Source organism: Rattus norvegicus, chromosome 6, assembly GCF_036323735.1.
Source record: "Rattus norvegicus strain BN/NHsdMcwi chromosome 6, GRCr8, whole genome shotgun sequence".
Lineage (NCBI taxonomy): Eukaryota > Metazoa > Chordata > Mammalia > Rodentia > Muridae > Rattus > Rattus norvegicus.
In genome coordinates, this window is record NC_086024.1 from 107,918,200 (window position 1) to 107,939,565 (window position 21,366).

Here is a 21,366-nt window from a genome sequence, read left to right on the forward strand (position 1 = left end):
TTTTACTTTGTTCATGAAGCCCTGGACCCTTTGACATATAACAATAATAACAAGGACTGGAGAGATGGCTCAGTGGTTAAGAGCACCAACTACCATTCCAGAGGTCCTGAGTTCAAATCCCAGCAACCACATGGTGGCTCACAACCATCTGTAATGGGATCTGATGCCCTCTTCTGGTGTGTCTGAAGACAGCTACAGTGTACTCATACATAAATAAATAAATCTTTAAAAAACCAATATTAATAAGTGTTAATCACCTTTCTCCCTGTCTGGTGCTAGGAGACAGAGAATGTGTACACTTTTTTCTCAAGGCCAATAGATTTCACAAGTTTAACTCTGTCATAAGATCCATGATTAAGGCCTGCAGTACCCTAGGACTATGCCATGTGCTACAGGGAAAAAGCTTCGGAGAAAAAGAATCCCCTAGTTTTCAGTCTTGGAAGCTAGTCTATATAGTATAGGTCCTGTCAAAGAAGAGTGGCTTACCCACGGTAATTGGCTAATGCTCACAGCTATGAAGAAAGAGGTTTTGTTTATTTGTTTTTTGTTTGTTTTTGGAGGGAAGTTTGCAGTATCTTTAACCAAACTGGCATCTTTGGCATCTTTGGGTTTAAGTAATCAGAATGTTTGCATTCTCAGCTCCATTAGTAACTATCTTCACAGAGACAATCACGGGCTGCCTCAGTGGAAACAGGATAAACAGATTTTTCTGGATTTCCACACCCCCATCATATGAAGTGTTTAATATTTAAAGGGTTTACTAATTCTTTAAAAACGGGCAGGAAACATTAATAAGTGGGTACACAGTGGGTACTGAATCATCATTAGTGACTAGCATTCATTACCTAATAGCTAATCATTGACTGCCTACTATGTGCCAGGTCTTAGACTGGGTTCTGAGATGGGCTAGTGAAAGACCAATTTGAGCCTGGTGGATCTGCATTGGGAAGGAACTTGGAAATAATGGCTTGGGAAGTACTTACTTCATTTCTAAAAGCTGTCTTTCCTGGATTGCATCTTTCCTGGATTACAGTTGAGAGCAAAGTTTGTCAAACTTCTCCACAACAGATCAGGTGGTAACTGTCTGAGGCCTTGTGGGCCACACAGCCTTTCGCCTAGCCACTTACTGTGATCTTAGAAAGCAGTCAAGTACAAAACATAACTAAGTGGGCATGGTTGTGTCCAGTAGCCCTGACATCTTGTCAATCCCTGCTCTAGAGGGAACACAAGTATTCCAAGAGGCCATTGCAACATTGTATGATATGGATTACGAAAGAGGTGATAGGGAATGTTCTAGATCCTCATACTTGAGGTCTCACCTTTGGGACAGAAGCACTCTCATCACCAGCGAACTTGGTTTACAAACCATATCTCTTACTCACCTGGCCCAGAGCTGTCATCTCAGAAGCTCTGACAGAGGGGGAGCATCCTACGGTCTTGAGGAACTCATGACACTGCCATGTTAACATTGCTGCTGCTAGAAGTGAAAGCAGTGACATCAGAGAAATCTCTTAAGTCACTGACAATGGAATTGACTGGAGGGGGCTCTGATACCACCGAGGCAGGAGTTTATATAAGGAGCTGCCTAAAGCCAGACATGGAGCTGCATGCCTAGAAGCCCAGCACTTGGGAAGTAGAGGAGCTCAAGGTCAGCTTCACCCGTGTAACAAGTTCAAGGTCAACCTGGGCTACATGAGACCTTATTCTCTACCTGCCCCTTGAAGAAGAGAGAGAAGAAGAAATATCGGTATTCATTAAAAAAATATATGGAAGGATTTAGGGATGAAATGGCTGGGTTATAAGAAGGTGCTCAAAGAAGTCCCTACAGGAAAGAAAAGATCGACACAAAGAAGAGAGAAGCAAGCAGAGCCAGGAGTGACTCAGCGCCGACTCAGGGTCCACGCCGGGCTCATTACCCAAAGATCCCTCCTTTTGTGCACTTTTGAAAACTTTCATAATGAAAATGTTAAGGGAGAATCTTGAACTAGATCACATTTCTCATCTCTGATTTTATGGGAAGCTCAGCTCATGATTAAACCATCCCAAGAGCGCGGCACAGAGCAATATTTTTCTTCTTTGAAGTCAATTCAGAAGCGCTTGACAGAAGGTCAAGTGAAAAGAGCAGAAAAATAATGGCTTTGTGGAGGTTCACTTCATGTCTTAAAGTAGATACCCCTAAGGCTGGGGCTAGGGGCTCTGCTCAGAGGCCAGGCTGCACAGTGCAGAGTCATGGTCTACATTGGACATAAGACTGTGTACCTTTGTGCTCCTGAATTTGGAGTCAAGCATATATGACTGAGGTATTTGGTGGGGGGGATTATGGATTTTTAAGTGGAGAAGAGTTACTGCATCTCTCAGTGGACCAGTGAGAAAGAAAAGCAAAGACAACCAAAAGAGGATTGGTCCAGAAATGCCATTTTCTAGTGCAGTGTCCTTGTGAAAGCTGCCAAATGTTTGAGATCTCATTTCAATACCTGTAAAATCATTTAGCCTCCTCTTTCTGGCTCCTATGAAGAGGTAATGAGCTCATGTAATGACCCTGGGACTGTAAAAAATGATAACTATTTTGTTTCTCAGGTAACTTCTCAGGAAGACCTTCCCGCTCCTCTCTCTCTGAGCTGGGTCCACTGAGTGGTAGATCCCAAGTTTTACTGTGCCCTCAACACTGTCTTTATCCCTGACGCCTTTACACTCGGGTGTTCCTTCTTGCCTACCGTGCTGGCGTAGTTACTGTATTACATCCTCTCACCAATACGCAAGTCTACAACCTAAGAATGTGAGAATAGAGCTGGAGGAGCCGAGGTCCTCCATGGCAGCTCTGGGTTGTATCCATCCAATCTCGCCTTTGAAGCACACACGTTAAAGAGCTCAAAAATCTAAAATTACCTATAAAACAAGAGAGAAAATAGGGCTAGATGGAGAGATATGGCAGAATATTTATGACTGATGAATCAAGGGAATACGTTCCTGGGCCTAGATACTTTACTCTTTGTGTACAAAGTTTTGTAACAAAAGGTGAAAAGAAAGTTGAACTTCAACACATTGGTAATTATGAGCTCTCCCGGCTCCTTATTTAGCCCTTCGGGGAGCACAGTGTAAGAGTCTCTCGTTGGCAGTTTTTGAGTGTTGCATCTATAAACCAGTCCTGTTTCAGGGTCCTCACTGTGCTGCTCCCACTGGGGCTGCTCCAGCGTGTGCCTCAGGCTGGGGTAAGCTTTCTTCCATACCACAAGCTTGGCTGTGAGCTTCCAGTCCTCAGGGTGTATAGAAAACTGGTTTTTAGGTGTTTTAGGTTCTTGGTTTTAGAGAGTGTTGAATACACAAATATTCCTTCTTTCCCAAAATTCTTAATGTATTCTTTTAATAAGCACCATGGGCAGGTGAGGAGACACAGAGACGAGAGCCCTGGCCTTTGAGGTTCCTTTGTGGGAACAGAGATTCATGGGTAACCCCTTTTTTGATCATCATCCTTCTGATTTTTCCATGGCTGTTTGTGGAAATACTGTAGGATTTAGACCTGAAACAACACCTTTTCTGCCTACTTCATCTCGGTTTGCATGGGTGTGAGTCTGTGGAATATTGGAAAACACAATGATATTTGGAGCTGGACCCGGAAGAGACACAGGGACTGAGTGCACTTAGATGAAGTTGACAAAACATACCCAAGTCTGCCTGTCTCTGAGCTGCCGTACATTTGGCCAGTTTGCTGGTTTCTAGAAAACCCAGAAATAGGAGCCTCAGATGTTTTACAAATGAGCTTGTGCAATCACTTTATCATCCCAGGACGAGTAGAAAGGCAGGATTACCAAGGCTGGCCGGCCAGAGGATACAGAGCTGAAACACCTTTCTGGCTCAGAGACTGAAGGGTGCCTTAGCCTCCTTTCTTCAGGCAGATGGCATCTAAACTAAACATTTGTTCTGATAAAGCTATGGTCGAGAGTGAAAATATGTAATTATGTATTTGGAGAAGATAGAAATTGCATGCGTAGACAGAGTGTGTAACCGTCAATGCTTAACAGAAAAACCAAATGAAAATTTAAAATGAGCAAATGATTTGAATATAAAATTCAACAAATAGGATGCATTTAGAGTAAATAGGTGCATGAAGAGTGCTCACCATTTTCAACCCATTAGCAAAATGTAATTAAAACCATAATGTTGTCTCCCAGCTAAAAAATCCCGACAGTACTAAGAATTGAAAAAATACTCGGGACAATTATGAATACCGATGGTGGAAATATTGCATAACCACTCTAGAAGGGGGTTTGACACTTCCTGTAAGGTTAAAACCACACTTATCCCAAGAGCTGTCCATCTCACTCCTATGGAGTCACTCTGAGAACTTTATTCCTGGCTTCTTTGTTCCAGATCTCCCCCAGATGGAATGAAACCCAGTGTCCCCCAAAAGATGAATAAGCAACAAAGCATGGAGCCCTGGGGTTCCCCTGGCAAGAGAGAGGCTCGAAGCAAGGAACTGAAGGATTCCTCAAGGCACCAGGCTCAGTGAAAGAAGCCACTCGGAAAAGCGGAAGAGGTCATGCTCAGGAAACGTCACGCTCTGAAGGTCGTTCAGATGACATTCTTGAAAGGACAAAATGCCCTGACAACACTGGTTTGCAGGCATGACATCACAGGTAAGAGGAGGCGCCATCTTGGGTTGATGAGATTGTTCTGTATCCTAAGTGCCACCAGTTACATAAAGGAGCATTTGTGCTAAAGTTCACAAAAACCTTTTCTGCGTGTTACGTTCAATAAGAAAATGACATTTGAGTTGTTTAGTATTTCTGAAATAATTTCTGTAAGTCCTAAGCCTCAGCGATTAGACTAAGGGAGACCTTAAGATTCATTTCATTCTGTTTCTGTTTTTTTTTTTAAATTAAAATTATGTTTAATAATAATATACAATGATGTAATATATTGTATAATAATTGTGTGTTTTATATGTGGTATGATGTCACAGAGTGCAGGTGGCAGTCAAGGGACACCTTGCAGGAGTCAGCTCTGTGGTTTCACCACGTGGGTCCTGGGGACTGCACCAAGGCAGGCAGGCTTGGCAGCAAGCCCCATTACTTGTTGATCCATTGCCCTGGCCCTGTATGTAATTTTTATTAAGTACTTCCTTTAGAACAACTCCGAGATTTGTCTAAGTTTAGTCAATTGCTTATGATTTGAGGGCAAAAGTCAGGTTTAATACTAGGAAGGATATATATGGGGTTTTAGAAAGAAAAGGTAAATGAATGTCTTTTTTATCATTTGAACAATATTTAATGTGCAAGGCAAGGAGCTGAAGGAGTGCGAGAGATGGCTCGTGTGTTTCTCACAGAGGACCTGAGTGCAGTCCCCAGGATCCACACTGTGCAGCTCACGATCACCAGGAATCTAGTACTCTCCTCTCCTCGGTCTCCTTGGTCTTTGCACTCACGTGTGCAAAGCTTCTCACAGACACAGAGGCATACACACAATTATACAAAAGAAAACAGAAGTGAGAACGAGTAAAGAGTTATTCTAACCTTATTAGAATGCACTGACACTTCAGTCAAAATCGGAATAGAGACTCAGTCTTCTTCTGAGCTTCCCCATCCTTAGTGTACAATTCATACCCAAAGGGTCTCTGGATAGATAGCCAGGAGCTGTGACCCTTACTTCTCTCTTCCCAGACAACCTGGAGCATAAAGGGCACAGCTTCCCCTCCAGTCAATTCCCTTTAAGGAGTCCGGTCGGGAGTTCTATACACACCCTATTTCATTGGCCAGACTTTAGTCACATGGTCAAACCTATCTGCAAAGGAGACTGGGAAGTGTGGAAGTGTAGTCTCTTAGCTCTGCCCACTGTAATACGTGCAAGAGGCTGGGGCTTATTACTGAGGGAAGAAGGTGAAGTGGTGTTGGGCATTCAGTTAGTAGTCTCTGCTCTAGTGGGACGTGTGACACACTAGGATCTCCCGTGAGACCGAAATTCAAATTGATTTTTTTAGAGAAGATGGCAGGAAGGCAGTTTGTAATAATCTACTGGAGAATTCATTTTTCAGGGCATCACCTTCTGAACAGGCTTTGGAAAATGACGCAGCCCTAGTTAAAATCCCTTTCTGGGAAGGATTGACATTCTGAATAAGTGAATACCCTGTCCTACTTGCCAATAGTTTAAAGACTATTTTAAATTGTGTGTTAGTGTACACGTGTGTGTACATGCGAGCATGTGCAAGTGAGTGCAATGGCCCTGGACCTAGAAGAGGGTGTTAGGTCCCCTGTTGCTGAAGATAGAGGATGGTGTGAGCCACCTGTTAACGGGTGCTGGGAACCGAACTCAGGCCCTCTGGACCAGTGGGAAGCGCTCTTAGATGCGAACCATCTCATCAGACTTCAGGGCAGTGAAAATACTGTGTCTGACACCATCACTGTGTGTTCGTCCATATCTGCAGAGTAAAAAAGTGACCATAATGTAAACAATAGAGTCTGCACGAAGATAGTGCTTCAGTGTATTTCTGTCAGTTGTAACAAATGTACCCTGGTTATTGGGCACACCAATATACATATGTGAGCAGGAAGTAGATGGGAAAGGTTTGTACTTCCTTTTGAATTTTTTATGAACCCAAAACTGCAATAGGAAAAGTGTATACATATTTTAAGTGTTTTCTGCTTCTAGAAGAAGTTTTAGAAGGAATTACAAGTTAACAGCTCCTAGCTGGGTGTCGTGGGGCACACCTTTGATTCTAGTACCTGGGAGGCAGAGGCAGGCAGATCTCTGAATTCGAGGCCAGTCTGGTCTCCGTAGTGAGTTCCACACAGAGAAACCTTGACTGAAAACAAAACAAAATGAAACAACCACAAAAACAAAGCAGAAAAATAAAACTAAACAAAAAACAAGTAAAACCAACCACAAAATGGACCACGACTTGTTTGAAGATCAATGCGGTAATGCGGCAGCCTGGAGGAAGAGGCAGGGCTACCCAATGGCCAGGGCAAAGGTTTAGGAATCATTCGTGCTTTCACAGACCAGGGTGAGCACAGGAACCTAACAGCTCTGTTGACTGGCTCCTGTGAGCCTGGGAGTTTGCCTTGGCAGGGTGGGACACAGGCAGGATGCCTTCAGGCATTCTTTCTCAGCACAACTCTGTTTGCTCCAAGGACTCCTCCTCGGGTGTCCACTCGTGTTATTTCCTGGAAAACAAGCACTTCCGTGCCTTGGCCTTTCTCTTTCAGCAGTTACCCTTCTCTATCCGATCGGTATCAGTTGCCATGTTTCCTCCTCCGTTCTGAGGCAGTGCACGTTCCTGATGTATCATTTAGCATTTGAACCCATGAGGAGAGGCAGCGAAGAGCCAGAGCAGCTAAGAGAGGTAAGGAAGGGGAGAATACTGCACCACAGCCAGAGGTAATAACGGCAGTGAAATGGGCTTCATCTGCTGCAAACCCCACCAGCCACATCCTGCAGCCTTGGCTGTGACTCTTGCTGTGCCTTTTGGTCCTGCCCAGCCGGACCCAGTTGTTATTTGGGCACGTACCATCAAACCGGCCCCTAGTAGCATTCTTTTTCCTCATGCCTTTTCTTTCCTCTGAAACCGAGTTCCACAGCCGGACCCAGTTGTTATTTGGGCACGTACCATCAAACCGGCCCCTAGTAGCATTCTTTTTCCTCATGCCTTTTCTTTCCTCTGAAACCGAGTTCCACACCTCCACCGCAGGCCAGAAGTACCTAGGGGCATCCCTCTGCCTGTGAATTCTGGGCACTACCACGTCAATTCCTCCAACACTAACCTCCTTGGCAAGACCTCTTGGGCATGCACTTTATGCAGGGCACCAGAGTTTTGCAGTAGGGTTAACTCCACAATGGTCATTTCCTAGACCACCTAGCCCGACCTTCCTACTGGCATCCCCTTTGCCCACAGAGGGCCTGTTTGCCCCAAATCCTCATCTTAGAGTCTGCCTCTGAGGGAGTAACTGGGAGAGATCCAGCAATATATTCTGGAAGGAAAGCACGTTTCGTAGGCAAGCAGACTGTGGTGGTTTGCATATGCATATGTGGTGGCACTATTAGGAGATGTGGCTTTGTTGGAGGAAGTGAGTCACTTTGTAGGCGGGCCTTGGAGGACTCCTAGGTCTCAAGTCTAGACTCCTCCCTGTCTGCCTTTGGATCAAGATTTAGAAATATTGACTCCTCCTCCAGCACCATGTCTGTCTGTGCACTGCCAGGCTTCCCACCATGATGATAATGGACTGAGCCTCTGAAACTATAAACCAGCCCCAATGAAATGTCCTTTGTAAGAGTTGTCTTGGTCACGGTGTCTCTTCGCAGCAGTAAGACCCTAATGAAGATATAGACACAATGCAGGTCACCCTCAGGCTTGTTTTCTCATGTAATTGTTCCATATTAATTCTTAAAAGAAAAACAAATAAACAACAATGCCCCCGCCCCCAGCAACCCCCCCCCCCCCAACCCGAGCCAGAGGAGGTGAGAAGAATCCGAAAGTGCCCAGAGGGAAAGTTTCTTAGCCTGATTAAATTGAACAGAGCTTCTGTGAGGAAGCAAACATGACTCATGGATTAGACTGCTCCGGGAACCAGAGCACTTTCAGAGAACCCGGACCTATAAGGGAGTTCTAGAAAAATGGAAGCAAGGCATTGAAAACGACTCAATTAGTTACAGCTTAGTGACTAAAGGGACTCTGGCAAGCATGGCTTTGGCAGGCTTACCCTTTCCCCCACTCCCTCTGCCTTGCTGAAAATTATTAGGTTATATCCCTAAAGCGAGCCACCAAGGTCTATGCCCTTACTTGGCACCTTCCTCCTCCTGAGGTTGACTTCCAAAGTCCAGCTATCAAAATGCTGAAGTCCAGCAATTAGAAGCCCCTTGGGCTCACCCAACTAACCTGCCCGATCAAAACTAAACCTCATCCTACTAGGGTTCCCTCTTGTACCTTTATTAAACCGCCATTTTTCTATGTACCCCATCTCCTCTCTCCAGAGGCAGTCCTTTGTCCCCTCTGAGACAAATATCCTTCTCCCTCTCCCTTGTTCCCTTCTCCTTCTCTCCCACCCCCTGTCTCTTGTCTTTGTCTCTTATCTCTGCCCTTTGTCCTTCTGGGGCAAATAGATCTCCTTTGTGCTGAGAACTCAGTCTTGGGGCTCCTGAGTCGATATTTTTCTTGACAGTGACCAACAAACCAACTGAAACAGACAGCAGTGGGAGCCTCCCATCCTTCTAGGGACCGGCTGTGAAGCTCTTGGTAAACTCTGTAATGGTTTCATCTGTTGAGCTAGGTAGAGGTACCAGTTTGAATCCATGCTTTACCAGAATGGGAGGCATTTGCCTTTCAGAAAGGCATCCAAAGTGCTAAAAAACAAAACAAGAGACAAGACAAAACAAAAAACCAGTGAGCTCAGGGACAGGGCCAAAGAGCATTAAAACATAAGTAGTCAATACAGTTGATATCATAGCAACGTGGTGCTGATTGGTTTAGAGCACATAGCTTTTCGTGCTATGTGCCCGAGGGGTCAGCGTGTGTGGAGTTCCTGATGGCATTGCTTGAGCTCCCGAGTCCTTTCTCTTGGCCAGGCGGTGCTGCTGCCCAGGTACAGGCTGTCTTCTCTGTGCTGGGATCTTTACAACAGCTGCTGGTCTCCTGGCTGCTCTGGCTTTAGCTTCACTTCTTTTCCTTGTTCTTGCCAGAAAGATTGTTTTAAAATTCAAACCAAATTACCATTAAAATCTTTTAGTAGCAGTAATTCTCTAAACAAGAAGTGTCTCAGAGGTCCAGAGAACGCATACTTGAAAAGTTTTCTTTTTCTTTATATTTTTCTGCTTCGGTTTTTTTTTTTTCCTGAATTCAAAGTCTAAACACTGGAATTACTTACACATTCCTATCTCTTGTAATGAATGAATCTCGTGTGTGTGTGTGTGCGTGTGTATGTATGTGTATGTGTGTGTGTATGTATGTGTGCATGTATGTGTGATGTATGTATATGTGTGTATACGTGTGTATGTATGTGTGTGTGTAGATGGGTGTGTACGTGTGTATATGTGTGTATGTATATGTGTGTGTGTATGTGTGTATGTATGTATGTGTGTAGATGGGTGTGTATGTGTGTATGTGTGTGTATATTTGTGTATGTATATGTGTGTGTATGTGTGTGTGTGTGTGTGTGTGTGTGTGTGTGTGTGTGTGTGAGAACACGATCAGCAGAAGGGATTCCATTCTTGTAATCCTACTCATCCTTGGGTACCAGGCATTACCCCTGTCTGCCATGCTGCCATTCTCAGTGGAGAGTTTCATGGTTTATTTTTCATTTTTTTTCCTTTCTCTCTCCCTCCCTCCATCCCTCCCTCTCTCTCTTTCTTCCTTCCTTCCTTCCTTCCTTCCTTTCTCTCTCTCTCTCTCTCTCTCTCTCTCTCTCTCTCTCTTTCTTTCTTTCTTCCTTTCTTTCTTTCTTTCTTTCTTTCTTTCACAAGATCTACTGTGTAACACTGGCTGGCCTGGAACTCCCTATGTAGAACAGGCTTGCTCCAAACTCACAGAGACTTGCCTGCCTCTGTCTCCTGAATGTTGGGATTAAAGATGTAGATTGTCATACTTGGCTATTACACGTCTTTCTTACTTCTAATCATATGTCTTAGTGTGTGTATCCAGAATGGCTCAAGAGTCCTGTGCTGACATGAAAACATGAATGTTCTCGAAATTACCTGCGAGATGACATCACAACAGCAGTTGGTTATGAATTAACACTTTCAATAAAGAGCTTTACGGTCTCTCTGAGGCATCTAAACCAGGGCTGTGACAAGCCATTGTGTGCCTGCTTTTCTGCGTGTAGATACCCTGCCCACTCTCCCTGACAGATTTTTTTCCCCGCTGGGAAGAGTTGAGAATGGGGAACCTGAAATCTTCTCCCCTCTACTTCACCGTTTGGGAACAGGCATGAACTTTCACAAATAAACCAGCTACTCATTACTTTTTCCCTCTTTCTCTTCACGCCAGGAACACACACTAAGTCAGGAAAGCAGTTTTAGTCTGTTTTTGCTCCTGTAAAATGCAGTATTAAAATTAGGCTATACCAGGTGTGTTTGATCTGCAAACACCCCCACAGCACATGAGAGTGTTGAAGGTGCAGAAACCTTCCTCTGCCTTTGTAAACAGTTGAGGTTCATGGAAGCACTAATGATACTTATTAAGAAGAGGAGAACCGTGTTTAAAAGAAATGTTTGCACCGGAGAGATGGCTCAGCGGCTTAGCAGTGGTTAAGGGCACCTGTTACTCTTGCAGAGGACCTGAGTTTGATTCCCAGCACCCACATGGCAGCTCACAACTATTTGTAACTCCAGTTCCAGGGGATGGGTAACCCCTTCTGACCTGTGTGGGCAAATACACTTTAACACATAAAAATAAACCACGCACGCGGCGCACACACACACACACACACACACACACACACACACACACACACACCCTCTCTCTCTCTCTCATTCAGGATTGCCCTGCAAAGTGAAATTTGTGATATAATCTATAATTAACTAATTTGAAACTAAATCAAATCCAAAGTTGTTTCTTTATTACAAACAGTAGATAAATGGCACCAGGAATTTCAAATGTCCAAACAGTGCCTCAGGGTTGGTTGCTACTTCTCTGTGGAGGGAACATGGAAATGATGAATTTTGACCCTTTAGCGTGACATACCCACATATCTGGAACCTAGCTCAAAGTCCACCCATTTAGAAATGCACTTTTAAATAAATCATTTCATTACCACGAGATGTTCTAGCTGGTTGATTAGTTTTCTGTTACTTCCATCAAACCGTGAACTCCTTGTCATGAATTTTTATCTAATTTGCATCCTTGCAGCTTAGTGCCTGGAGCAACAACAACAAAATGGCTCCCATAAATGTTTAAAAATGATCATTCCCCATCCGAAACCAGACTTAATTATAGCTACTACATTCTGTGTAAAATGTAATAAAAAGCAGAAAATGCATTCTGGGAAAGGGTAACCTTCTCATATGACTGAAATGAAAGCTGTTAATACTTAAAGGGTTACCCCTCAGATTACCTCAGCTGCCCGCAGTCTTGAGCTGGCTGGACAGGTGGCTGGATGTAGAACTGTCCACCCTGAGCCAGAGCCCAGCTCTGTCATCCTGCTGGGTTGGATTCAGGTTGGTCTTTTGAGCGTCCACCCTTACTTCTGATTGCCTTGGTGGAGGGCATTATTATTCGAATTAGTGACATTAAATCAGGAAAAGAAAATGATGTCATGTTATTATTACCTAATTGTTTTAGGGTTTTATTGCTGCGAAGAGACACCAGGACCACTGCAACTATTATAAAAGCAAACATTAAATTTGGGGGCTGGCTTACAGTTTCAGAAGTTTAGTCCATTATCATCATGATGCGTACAGGCAGACTTGGTGCTGGAGAGAGAGCTGAGAGTTCTACGTCTGGATAGGCAGGCAGCAGGATGAGACATTGAGACAGTAGGCCTGGCTTAAACTCCTGAGACCTCAAAGCCAAGTGTCACACTTCCTCAAGCAAGGTCAGACCTGCTAGTAGTGCCATGACCCATGAGCCTTTGGGGGCCATTTTCTTTCAAACACTAATGCAGCAGCCTCAACACCTCCTCACAAGGAAAGAGACGCTTGGGATGCTCTGTACACATGCGCTAAAGGGAGCACTTATTTTAGCTTCAGAGTAATTCTGAGAAAAGCAGCAGACTGTTCTCTCTGTTTGGCTTGAGATATGGCCCCTGAGAACCTTCTTCTTTGGGTAGCTCAAGACTGGTGGCTCTCTGGCACCCCCTCTTTGTGTCTAGAAATGGCAAAACATTTAACCAAGGAATCTGCAGACACACTCCAGATGTTTCAGGCCTGTTCGAGCAAAACCCAAGGCATGAGAAAATAAAAAAGACGGGTTTTAAATGGGTGCGTTTTTTCTTTTTCTGATCAGAAGAGCTGTAGCAAATCTACCAGCATCATTCCAACGCTCCTTTAGTGGGTGTACATTAAGACAGGTCACCCCAAACGCCTGCCGGGAGAACTCAATTATTTAACTCAGCTCTAGGTAATTTGGCTGAAAGCAATTTGTACAAAATGTAAGTTGGTCAATAGGAGAACTTGGATCAAAAAAAAAAAAATGAATGTTCTCTTTAGTCTTTGCCTAGTGATTTGTGTTTCTGCTTAGTCATTTATTCACCGTTTTGGCAGACGACCAGCCCACTGAGTTGGCACATTTTGTATCTCCAGCGTTTAAAAGACACAGGGAAAATTTCTCCCTCATTATTTTGAAATTTTAAGTTTGAAATAGATTTCCAAAGAGTTATTCCTGCTCTGTACTGTATGTGGTGATGAAAAACCAGAAGTATCCTAAGTGCATAGCTAAAGAGAATTATTGAAACAACCCCAGGCCCAACCACAGTACCGAAACATACTGCGTTTCAAAGGCGTATGAAAATTTTCAGCAGTCTGCCCCAAATTACTGTTTCGTTTCCTTTTAAAATTTTGAGTGAAGGTCTTGCTCCTGTCAAAATTGTAATCCTTCTAGCTCAGCCTCTTTAGTGGTAAGATTTCAGGCATGCACCACCATTCTTTATAGATATGTATATATACATTATATAACATATGTATATGTAGGTACTTCATATATACATATATATAATTTAATAGTTTTTTGAGAGTTTCCTACATGAACACTGTATGCTCATAACTCCTGACTCTTTTTCTCCCTCTCATCTCCTCTCAATTCATGATATCTTCTTTAATTATTACTGTTACATGTACATACATATGTGTATTTGTATGTACACATGTATAGAGCCTACCAAGGCCATTTAGCTTTGCTTACGTGGACATGTGTCCAGGGTTGATTACCTGGGACTGAACAACCTATGTGATGTTCATCTCTAGAGGAGTCTGGGTCGTCTTCTCTCAGCAGCCATTGACCAGCTGTAGCTTTTCTAAGGGGGAACGTAAAGAATTCCCCTCTCTTTTCCCCATTCTGACTAGTAGTGTCATTGTATAGATTTTGTTCAGGTAATCATAGTCTTGAGAGTTCATGGGTTCATTTTTCCTGCCATGTTTAGGGGATGCAATAGGTTTCCTGGGGCTCTGTCTCTTACAATCTTTCTAAATCCCTTCTCCCTTGAATTTCCCCAAGTCTTAGATTTAAGAGTTGTATCAGGTGTATGTATGTATCAGGTGGCCCCACAGTCACATATTCTGCAAATTTTGAGAGTGGACGGTGGACCGTGCCAGGAAACTTGGTAAGATTGAATGGGTTCCCAGCTCACACGGCGCCCAGGCACCCACCTGAGACGGTAGCGTCTCTATCGTCTCCCTGCTCCCTGCTAGATTCTTGGCCCAGAACATGAGACTACCCCTCATGTCCATCATGTAGATCGGAACAGAGTTCTCCATACTAGTCAGGTATTTAGAGACCCTGAGGGTTTAGCCATTAGTCTTCCCTACCCAGACATTCCTTCCTGCAAATCTCTGATCACCCTGAGAAGCTGTTATATTCCTGTTTTTCATGATGAGCAATCAATAAACAGTTTGGAACCAAGGATTGTCTCTTCCATCAAGATCTGCCATGGGGAGAATCAAAAGGCCTTCGCCAAGGGTTGGGGATTTAGCTCAGTGGTGCAAGGCCCTGGGTTTGGTCCTCAGCTCAGAAAAAAGAAAAAAAATGTAAACTAAGGCCTTCACCCACAGAGCCACAGCCTACGTCTCCCACAGAAGGCCCCTCCATGCTCCCAGACAACCGATGCTAAGTTAAGGATGACCAAAAATGAGCTAAGCATCCTCAGCCCTCAGGCCCCCAACTCCATTCCCAACTCCTGGAGACCCAGTGGTGCCTGGACGTCCAGGAGTTTTGGAGCCCCCAGCCTCATCTCACTCAGGCCCATGGACTCCCGACCCTCTCTGTTTCTGACTTCTCTGTGCAGGTTTTCCTGTCTACTGGATGCCTGGGAGCTGGGAACCCTAGCTTCATCGTCCCACATCCTAGGCTGCATTTTCCCACCCCTGAGTAGAGTATCAGTGCTTCCCTGGAGCCCAGCACCCGACAGCAGTAACTCAGGGTAAACACAGTCAAGCCCTCCACATTTTGCCTACCTGGCAGCATCCCTACTATGCTAGCGGCAGGGTGAAACTCAGACCCCACATTGGATCTCTGTAACAGTCTCCATCCAAGGAGCAACTTTGATAAGGTAGAGAGCTACACTTATCTGTGGATATAAGGGTAGGAGAAAACCGTTAGACATTAAGTTGGTTTAGGACAACCAACATAATGGTCTCTCCTCTTGTGTTTGTGGCCTCTCCAGCCATGGGACCTTAGGTTTACAGCAGCAGACATGGACTCCCTCTCTCCTACTGAGAGGGCCTTAAGTCCAGTTTGGTAACTGTTGTTATCCCCAGGATGAAAGTGCTACCATTGGGCCATAGTGGATATCTCCTCAGACTAGTGCATGGCTGGCTTTACAGCAGGTAGGATTGCTCGTCTCCCTTAGTGGCTTGCATCAGAAGGTTCTCTTCTACCACTAATGCTCCTCAGGGAGGAGCCTCTTAGGTCAGCTCAGCTTTGTTGCTCTGAATCCTGTGTCTGAAGCCGTGGTGTCTTTGGCAATAGGGCCTTCCCTTCAAATTCTGGGAGGCAACTGAGAGTAGAGTGCCAAAGCCCTCTCTGGGAGTGGAGTTATGGCTGCCCCAAGGCCATCCTAAAGATTTAATTGCTCCTTTTGAGGGGGTCCAGACAGTCTTGAGCCAATTTGAAAAGAGCCTCACATCCATTAAGACTTTTAAAAACATTACCTGTCCGTACCCCGACCATAGGAAAAAGAGTAGTTGTTGAGGCCAAACATAGACAAAGATCATGTGTGCTTTGATGGGGTCACTGTCCACTTCCCAGGGCAATTCTAGAGAAGGACACAGAAAAGAAGGAGTGGATGCCAGAGAGAAGTGAGGACCCCTGTTATTAAGGTCCTTCATCTTATTTATTAAATCGAGATAGCGACAACCACAGAAATTTTACAAAGCCATGGAAACTGAACAACTCTCCACTGAGTGAAAAATGGGGCAAGAAAGAAATTAAAAACTGAAATTAAGAACGAATGAAAATGAATGGACGACATACCCAAACTTATGGGGCACAGTGGAAGATATTCTAAGGTGAGTTCATAGCACTAAGTGCTACCATTAAACAAGGAGAGAGAGAGAGAGAGAGAGGGAGAGAGAGAGAGAAAGAGAGAGAGAGAGAGAGAGAGAGAGAGAGAGAGAGAGAGAGAGAGAGAGGGAACGAAGAGTGAAATGCCATGGATCAGTAGGATTAACATAATAAAAATGTCCATCTTCCAAAAACCAATCTACAGATTCAACACAACTCCCTTCAAAATTCCAACACAATTCTCCACAGACCTTGAAGAGCCAACGTTCAGCCTCATGTGGAGACACAGAAAATCCAGGACAGCTTAAACAATCCTGAGTAATAAAAGATCTGCTGGGGGTCTCACCATCCTGGACTTCAAGTTGTACTATAGAGCTATAGTAAGAAAAACAGTGCAGTATTGGCAAAAACAAAACAAAAAACCAGACACATTGATCAATGCAAATGAATTGAAGACTCAAACATAAATCCGCACACCTATGAATGCCTGACCTTTGATAAAGAGAACAAAAGTAAATACAAGGGGGGAAGGGACAGCATCTTTAACAAGTGGTGCTGGTGAGACTGGATATCTGTGTGTAGAAGAAGGCAAATAAATCCATGTTTATCACCCTGCATAAAACTCAACTCCAAATGGATCAAAGACCTCAACATAAAACCAGATACGCTGAACCTGATAGAAGAGGGAGCAGGGAATGGCCTTGAATTCGCTAGGCAGGGAAAGACCGAACAGAACACCGTTAGCGCAGGCATTGAGCTCGACAATTACTAAATGAGACTTCATGAAACCGAAAAGTTTCTGTAAGGCAAAGGGCACCAGCACTTAGATGAAGCAGCAGCCTACAGGATGGGAAAGGATTTTTACCAACTCCACAGCCAAAATATAGAGAGAACATAAGAAACTAGATACAAGAAAACTAATAACCCAGTTTAAAATTAGGGTACAGATCTAAAACCCTGGAGCAAGTCAACTAGATAGACTAGCCAAATTGGCAGGCTCTGACTTCATCCAGAGACCCTACCTCCATAAATAAAAAGACACTTGACATCAACCTTCTCCTCCCAGTGATGCCCAACAAGGCCATCCTCTGCTACATATGCAGCTGGAGCCATGGGTCTGTCCATGTGTACTCTTTGGGTGGTGGTTTAGTCCCTGGGAGCTCTGGTTGGTTGGTATTGTTCTTATGGGGTTGCAAGCCCCTTCAGCTTCTTCAATCTTTTTTCTATCTCTTCCAATGGGGACCCCATTCTCCGTTTGATGGTTGCTTGCAAGCATCCACCTCTGTATTTGTCATGCTCTGAAAGAGCCTCTCAGGAGACAGCTATATCAGTCTCCTGTCAGCATGCATTTCTTGACATCAGCAATATTGTCTGAGTTGGCTGTGTGTGTATGGGCTGGATCCTCAGGTGGGGCAGGCTCTGAATGGCTTTTCCTTTAGTCTCTGCTCCAAACTTTGTCTTCGTATTTCCTCCTATGAATATTTTTGTTTCCCTTTTAAGAAGGACAGAAGCATCCACACTTTGGTCATCTTTCTTCTTGAGCTTCATGTGGTCTGTGGATTGTATCATTGGGTAATCCAAGCTTTGGGGTTAATATCCACTTATCAGTGAGTGCATACCATGTGTGTGTATTTTTGTTGTTGTTGGGTTACCTCATTCAGGATGGTATTTTCTAGTTCCATCCATTTGCCTATGAATTTCATGATGTCATTATTTTTAAAGATTTATTTATTTTATTTTATGTACAGCATTCTGCCTGCATATGTGACTGCAGGCCAGAAGAAGGCACCAGATCTCATTACAGATGGTTGTGAGCCACCATGTGGTTGCTGGGAATTGAACTCATGACCTCTGGAAGAGCAGTCGGGTGCTCTTAACCTCTGAGCCATCTCTCTAGCCCTCATTATTTTTGATAGCTGAGTAGTACTCCATTGTATAGATGGACCACATTTTCTGTATCCATTCCTCTGTTGAAGGGCATCTGGGTTCTTTCCAGCTTCTGGCTATTATAAATAAGGCTGCTATGAACATAATGGAGCATGTGTCCTTGTTATATATTGGAGCATCTCTTGGGTAAATACCCAGGAGTGGTATAGTCCTCAGGTAGTACTATGCCCAATTTTCTGAGGAACCTCCAGACTGATTTCCAGAGTGGTTGTACCAGCTTGCAATCCCACCAACAATGGAGGAGTGTTCCTTTTTCTCCATATCCTTACCAGCTTCTGATGTCACCTGAGTTTTTTTATCTTAGCCACTCTGACTGGTGTGAGGTGGAATCTCAGGGTTATTTGGGTTTTCTTTATTATTTTCACTTTCAGTCTTGACCTGTTTTATCCATCTCCTCCCACAGATGTCTGTGTTTTTATAGGTTTCTTTAAGGGATTTGTTTGTTTCTTGCTTATGTACCTCTGTCATATTCAGAGAGGCCATTTTTTTTTGTCTTTTTCTTGTGTTTTGGCTATGTTGGAATACTCAGGGCCTGCAGAGGTAGGGCTGTTGGGCCCTGGTGGAGACATCTTGTCCTGGCTGTTATTGGTCATGTTTAGGAGGATTTTTGTGCTAGACACTGATTTCTTGTCTTGTCTTTCTTGGGTGTTTTGTTCTTTTGTTTCTGTTTTCTCTCTGGTTCTTAGGAGAATGTGGTGACTGTGTTGCCTGGTAGGAAATTCTTCTGTGGTCCTGGTCCTGGTGGGTGTGGCCACTGGAGGTTCCAGGTGAAATGTGTCTCTGCTTCCCTGACAAGAGTGGCCTAGGTAGCATTATAGATCCTTCATGTTCCAGTCAGATTCTTATCTTACTTGTATCCGGGGCCTTCTATCTCTCGTTCTACTTCAGGAGGCATTTTCCCAGAGACTCCAGTCAATTTTAGAAGGCTATAACTCCACAGAATTGGCTTGTCACCTTTGTGAGTTCCCTTTGTCTGCTTCCTTTGGGTGATCCTGCTCATGGGGGAGTCAAACCTCTGCGGTGAGATCTCTGATGTGTCTCAGCACTACAAAATGTGTAGGCTCATGCCCTATGTGTGAACCCTGCAACTGCAACAGGAGTATGTAGATGTGTCTTTAATTTCTTCTAAAGGGTGATGCCCTGAGATGCTGTCTCTGGTATCCCGCGGAATGCCAGCCTTTGAGATAGAGCAGTCAGCTACACCTGACATCTTTCCTTTTCTGCCTCACTCTGCTTTTCCCATACTCCTTTATCCTGGGGATTGTACTCCATAATAAAGAGTAGCACATAAGCCTTTTGCCTCCGGCTCTGCTTCTGGGAAGCTCAGGCTGGGACGGGTATGAAACCTGCCTTGCATTTACCAAGTATGAAACTGTGGGTTCTGTGTCACATTTGCCTTTGAAATCAGCTTGAGTGTCACATTGTGCTGAAAACCCAGCAGCTGGAGCTGGTGGTGGGTGCTTCCCGCTTCCCATCTATAGAGAGCTCCCTGGTGTGTGGCGAAAAGGTAGAATTAGAGATGTTCAGGCCCCATTTCAATGTGACAGTGGGGGGCTATGACTCTAGGATCCTTGGGGTGGGGGGACTCTGCTTCTGCAAAGGGAATTATGCTGAAATGATGGTAATTGGCAAAGCAGACATTGTTGCTATAGTCACTGCTGAAGTAAAAACCAGCCCTTACATATTTCTCCAATAGAGGACAAGGAATTATCCACTAAGGGGGTAAATTAAAAGGAAATGATCATGGGCCATGAACCGGCTCAATGGGTGACTGTATTTGCCACACGAGTCTGTTGTGATGACCAGCTGTGAGTTCAAACACTGGAACCTATGGTGGAAGGAGAGGACCAGTGACCGTCTTCTGGCTACCACATATGCACCGTGGCACACCTCACACACACAGGCAATAGTATTTAAGAAATATACTATAGCTTGTGTAAGAGAGAAACCTGTTGCAGCTCTACGATGCCTGTCAGTGCGACAAGAAAGTACTATTGACTAAAAATCTCCAAACTGTTGGACTACCAACACAAAGCTGGACACAGTAGAGTTGCCACAATGTTGAATCTTTATTCTTTCCAGAACTCACACAAGGGCCAGCGGGATGGCTTACTGAGTGAAAGTGCCTGCTACCAAGCTTGACAACCTGAGTTTGATCCCTGTGACTTACACGGTAAAAAGAGAGAATTGACTCTGGCAGTTTGTCCTGTGACCTCTACACACATCATACTCCTGCACATAAATAAAAATGTAAAAACCAAAACCAAGCAACCAACCGAACCAAAAAAAAAAAAATCACAAACCTCACATGAAGTTCAGGGGTAGGCCCTTTAAGAAGCAATTGAGGGCTCAGCCTTGCAGGTAGGGTTGAAATCGGAAGGAGTGGATCGGGGCTTCTTTTGCCTTTATCTTCTCATATCAACAGAGATTAAAGCCCTTGACAGCAACTTGTAGAGAGCGGCGCGCCGAAACAAAGATGGCGCCGACATCCAGCCTTGTCTGGACATAAACGACTTACTGCGCATGTGCAGGCTTGTCCCCTTGCTAGGGCTCCCTCTAGTGGTGAACAGCGGTACTGCACATGTGCGGTTTATTCACCAGGTGTTAGTTGACCGTTAATATGCTAATGAGGTGATTCATTCTCCACCAATCCCTGGAGGACAAGTAGTGGGGTGATCCAAGCTCCACCAATCCCTGAGAGATAATTAGCATACTGCTGTCTATATAAGCCGAGCGATTTTGCTGCTCGGGGTCCCTGTTCAGAAGAGCTGTAACACTGAGAAGAGCTGTAACACTGAGAAGAGCTGTAACACAGTAAAGGCTTGCTCGCAGAAGAATCCTGTTGCCGCGCGTCATTCTTGCTGGCGGGACATTAGGCTCGAGACAGCAACTGATTATTTAATCTTAGACTTTCTAACCCACAGAATCATGAACCAGTACATTTCTGTTTAAGTCCCCCCCTCCCGCCCCCAATCTCAGACGGTTTGTCATAGTAACACAGAATGAACTGGCATGAAAGTTTATCAAAGGACTGAGCTGCAGGATGTCTCTTGTCCAACTAACTCTTTCTGCAATCATACTAGTCCTGTGTGACCTGGAAGCGAAAGGATCTGACCTAAGCTCTTCCTTTGTCTATTTCTGTACTCTACCCATCGGTCATTTGCAATTGAGCCAAAGAAAACCCAGTAGAAATAAGATAACCAGTCTGAACCTGGTTTGCCTTGAATGTGTGTGGGACAGAACGGACAGTCTCCTGTCAGTGATGAAGTTAGTGGATGTCTTTG

The 21,366-nt window shown here is 44.4% G+C and overlaps 1 protein-coding gene across 7 annotated transcripts in view; it reads left to right on the top strand.

Annotated features, from left to right (window-relative positions):
* Rgs6 (regulator of G-protein signaling 6) overlaps positions 1-21,366 on the top strand; it is a 651,590-nt gene that overhangs the window by 42,317 nt on the left and 587,907 nt on the right. For all 7 annotated transcript variants that reach the window (XR_005505572.2, XM_063262367.1, XM_063262368.1 and 4 more), the window contains exon 3: positions 4,369-4,634. Coding sequence is in view for 6 of the 7 variants with exons in the window: in XM_063262367.1 (XP_063118437.1) it covers positions 4,538-4,634 (97 nt within the window). In the remaining variant the exon portion in view is untranslated. The remainder of the gene's footprint in view (positions 1-4,368; positions 4,635-21,366) is intronic.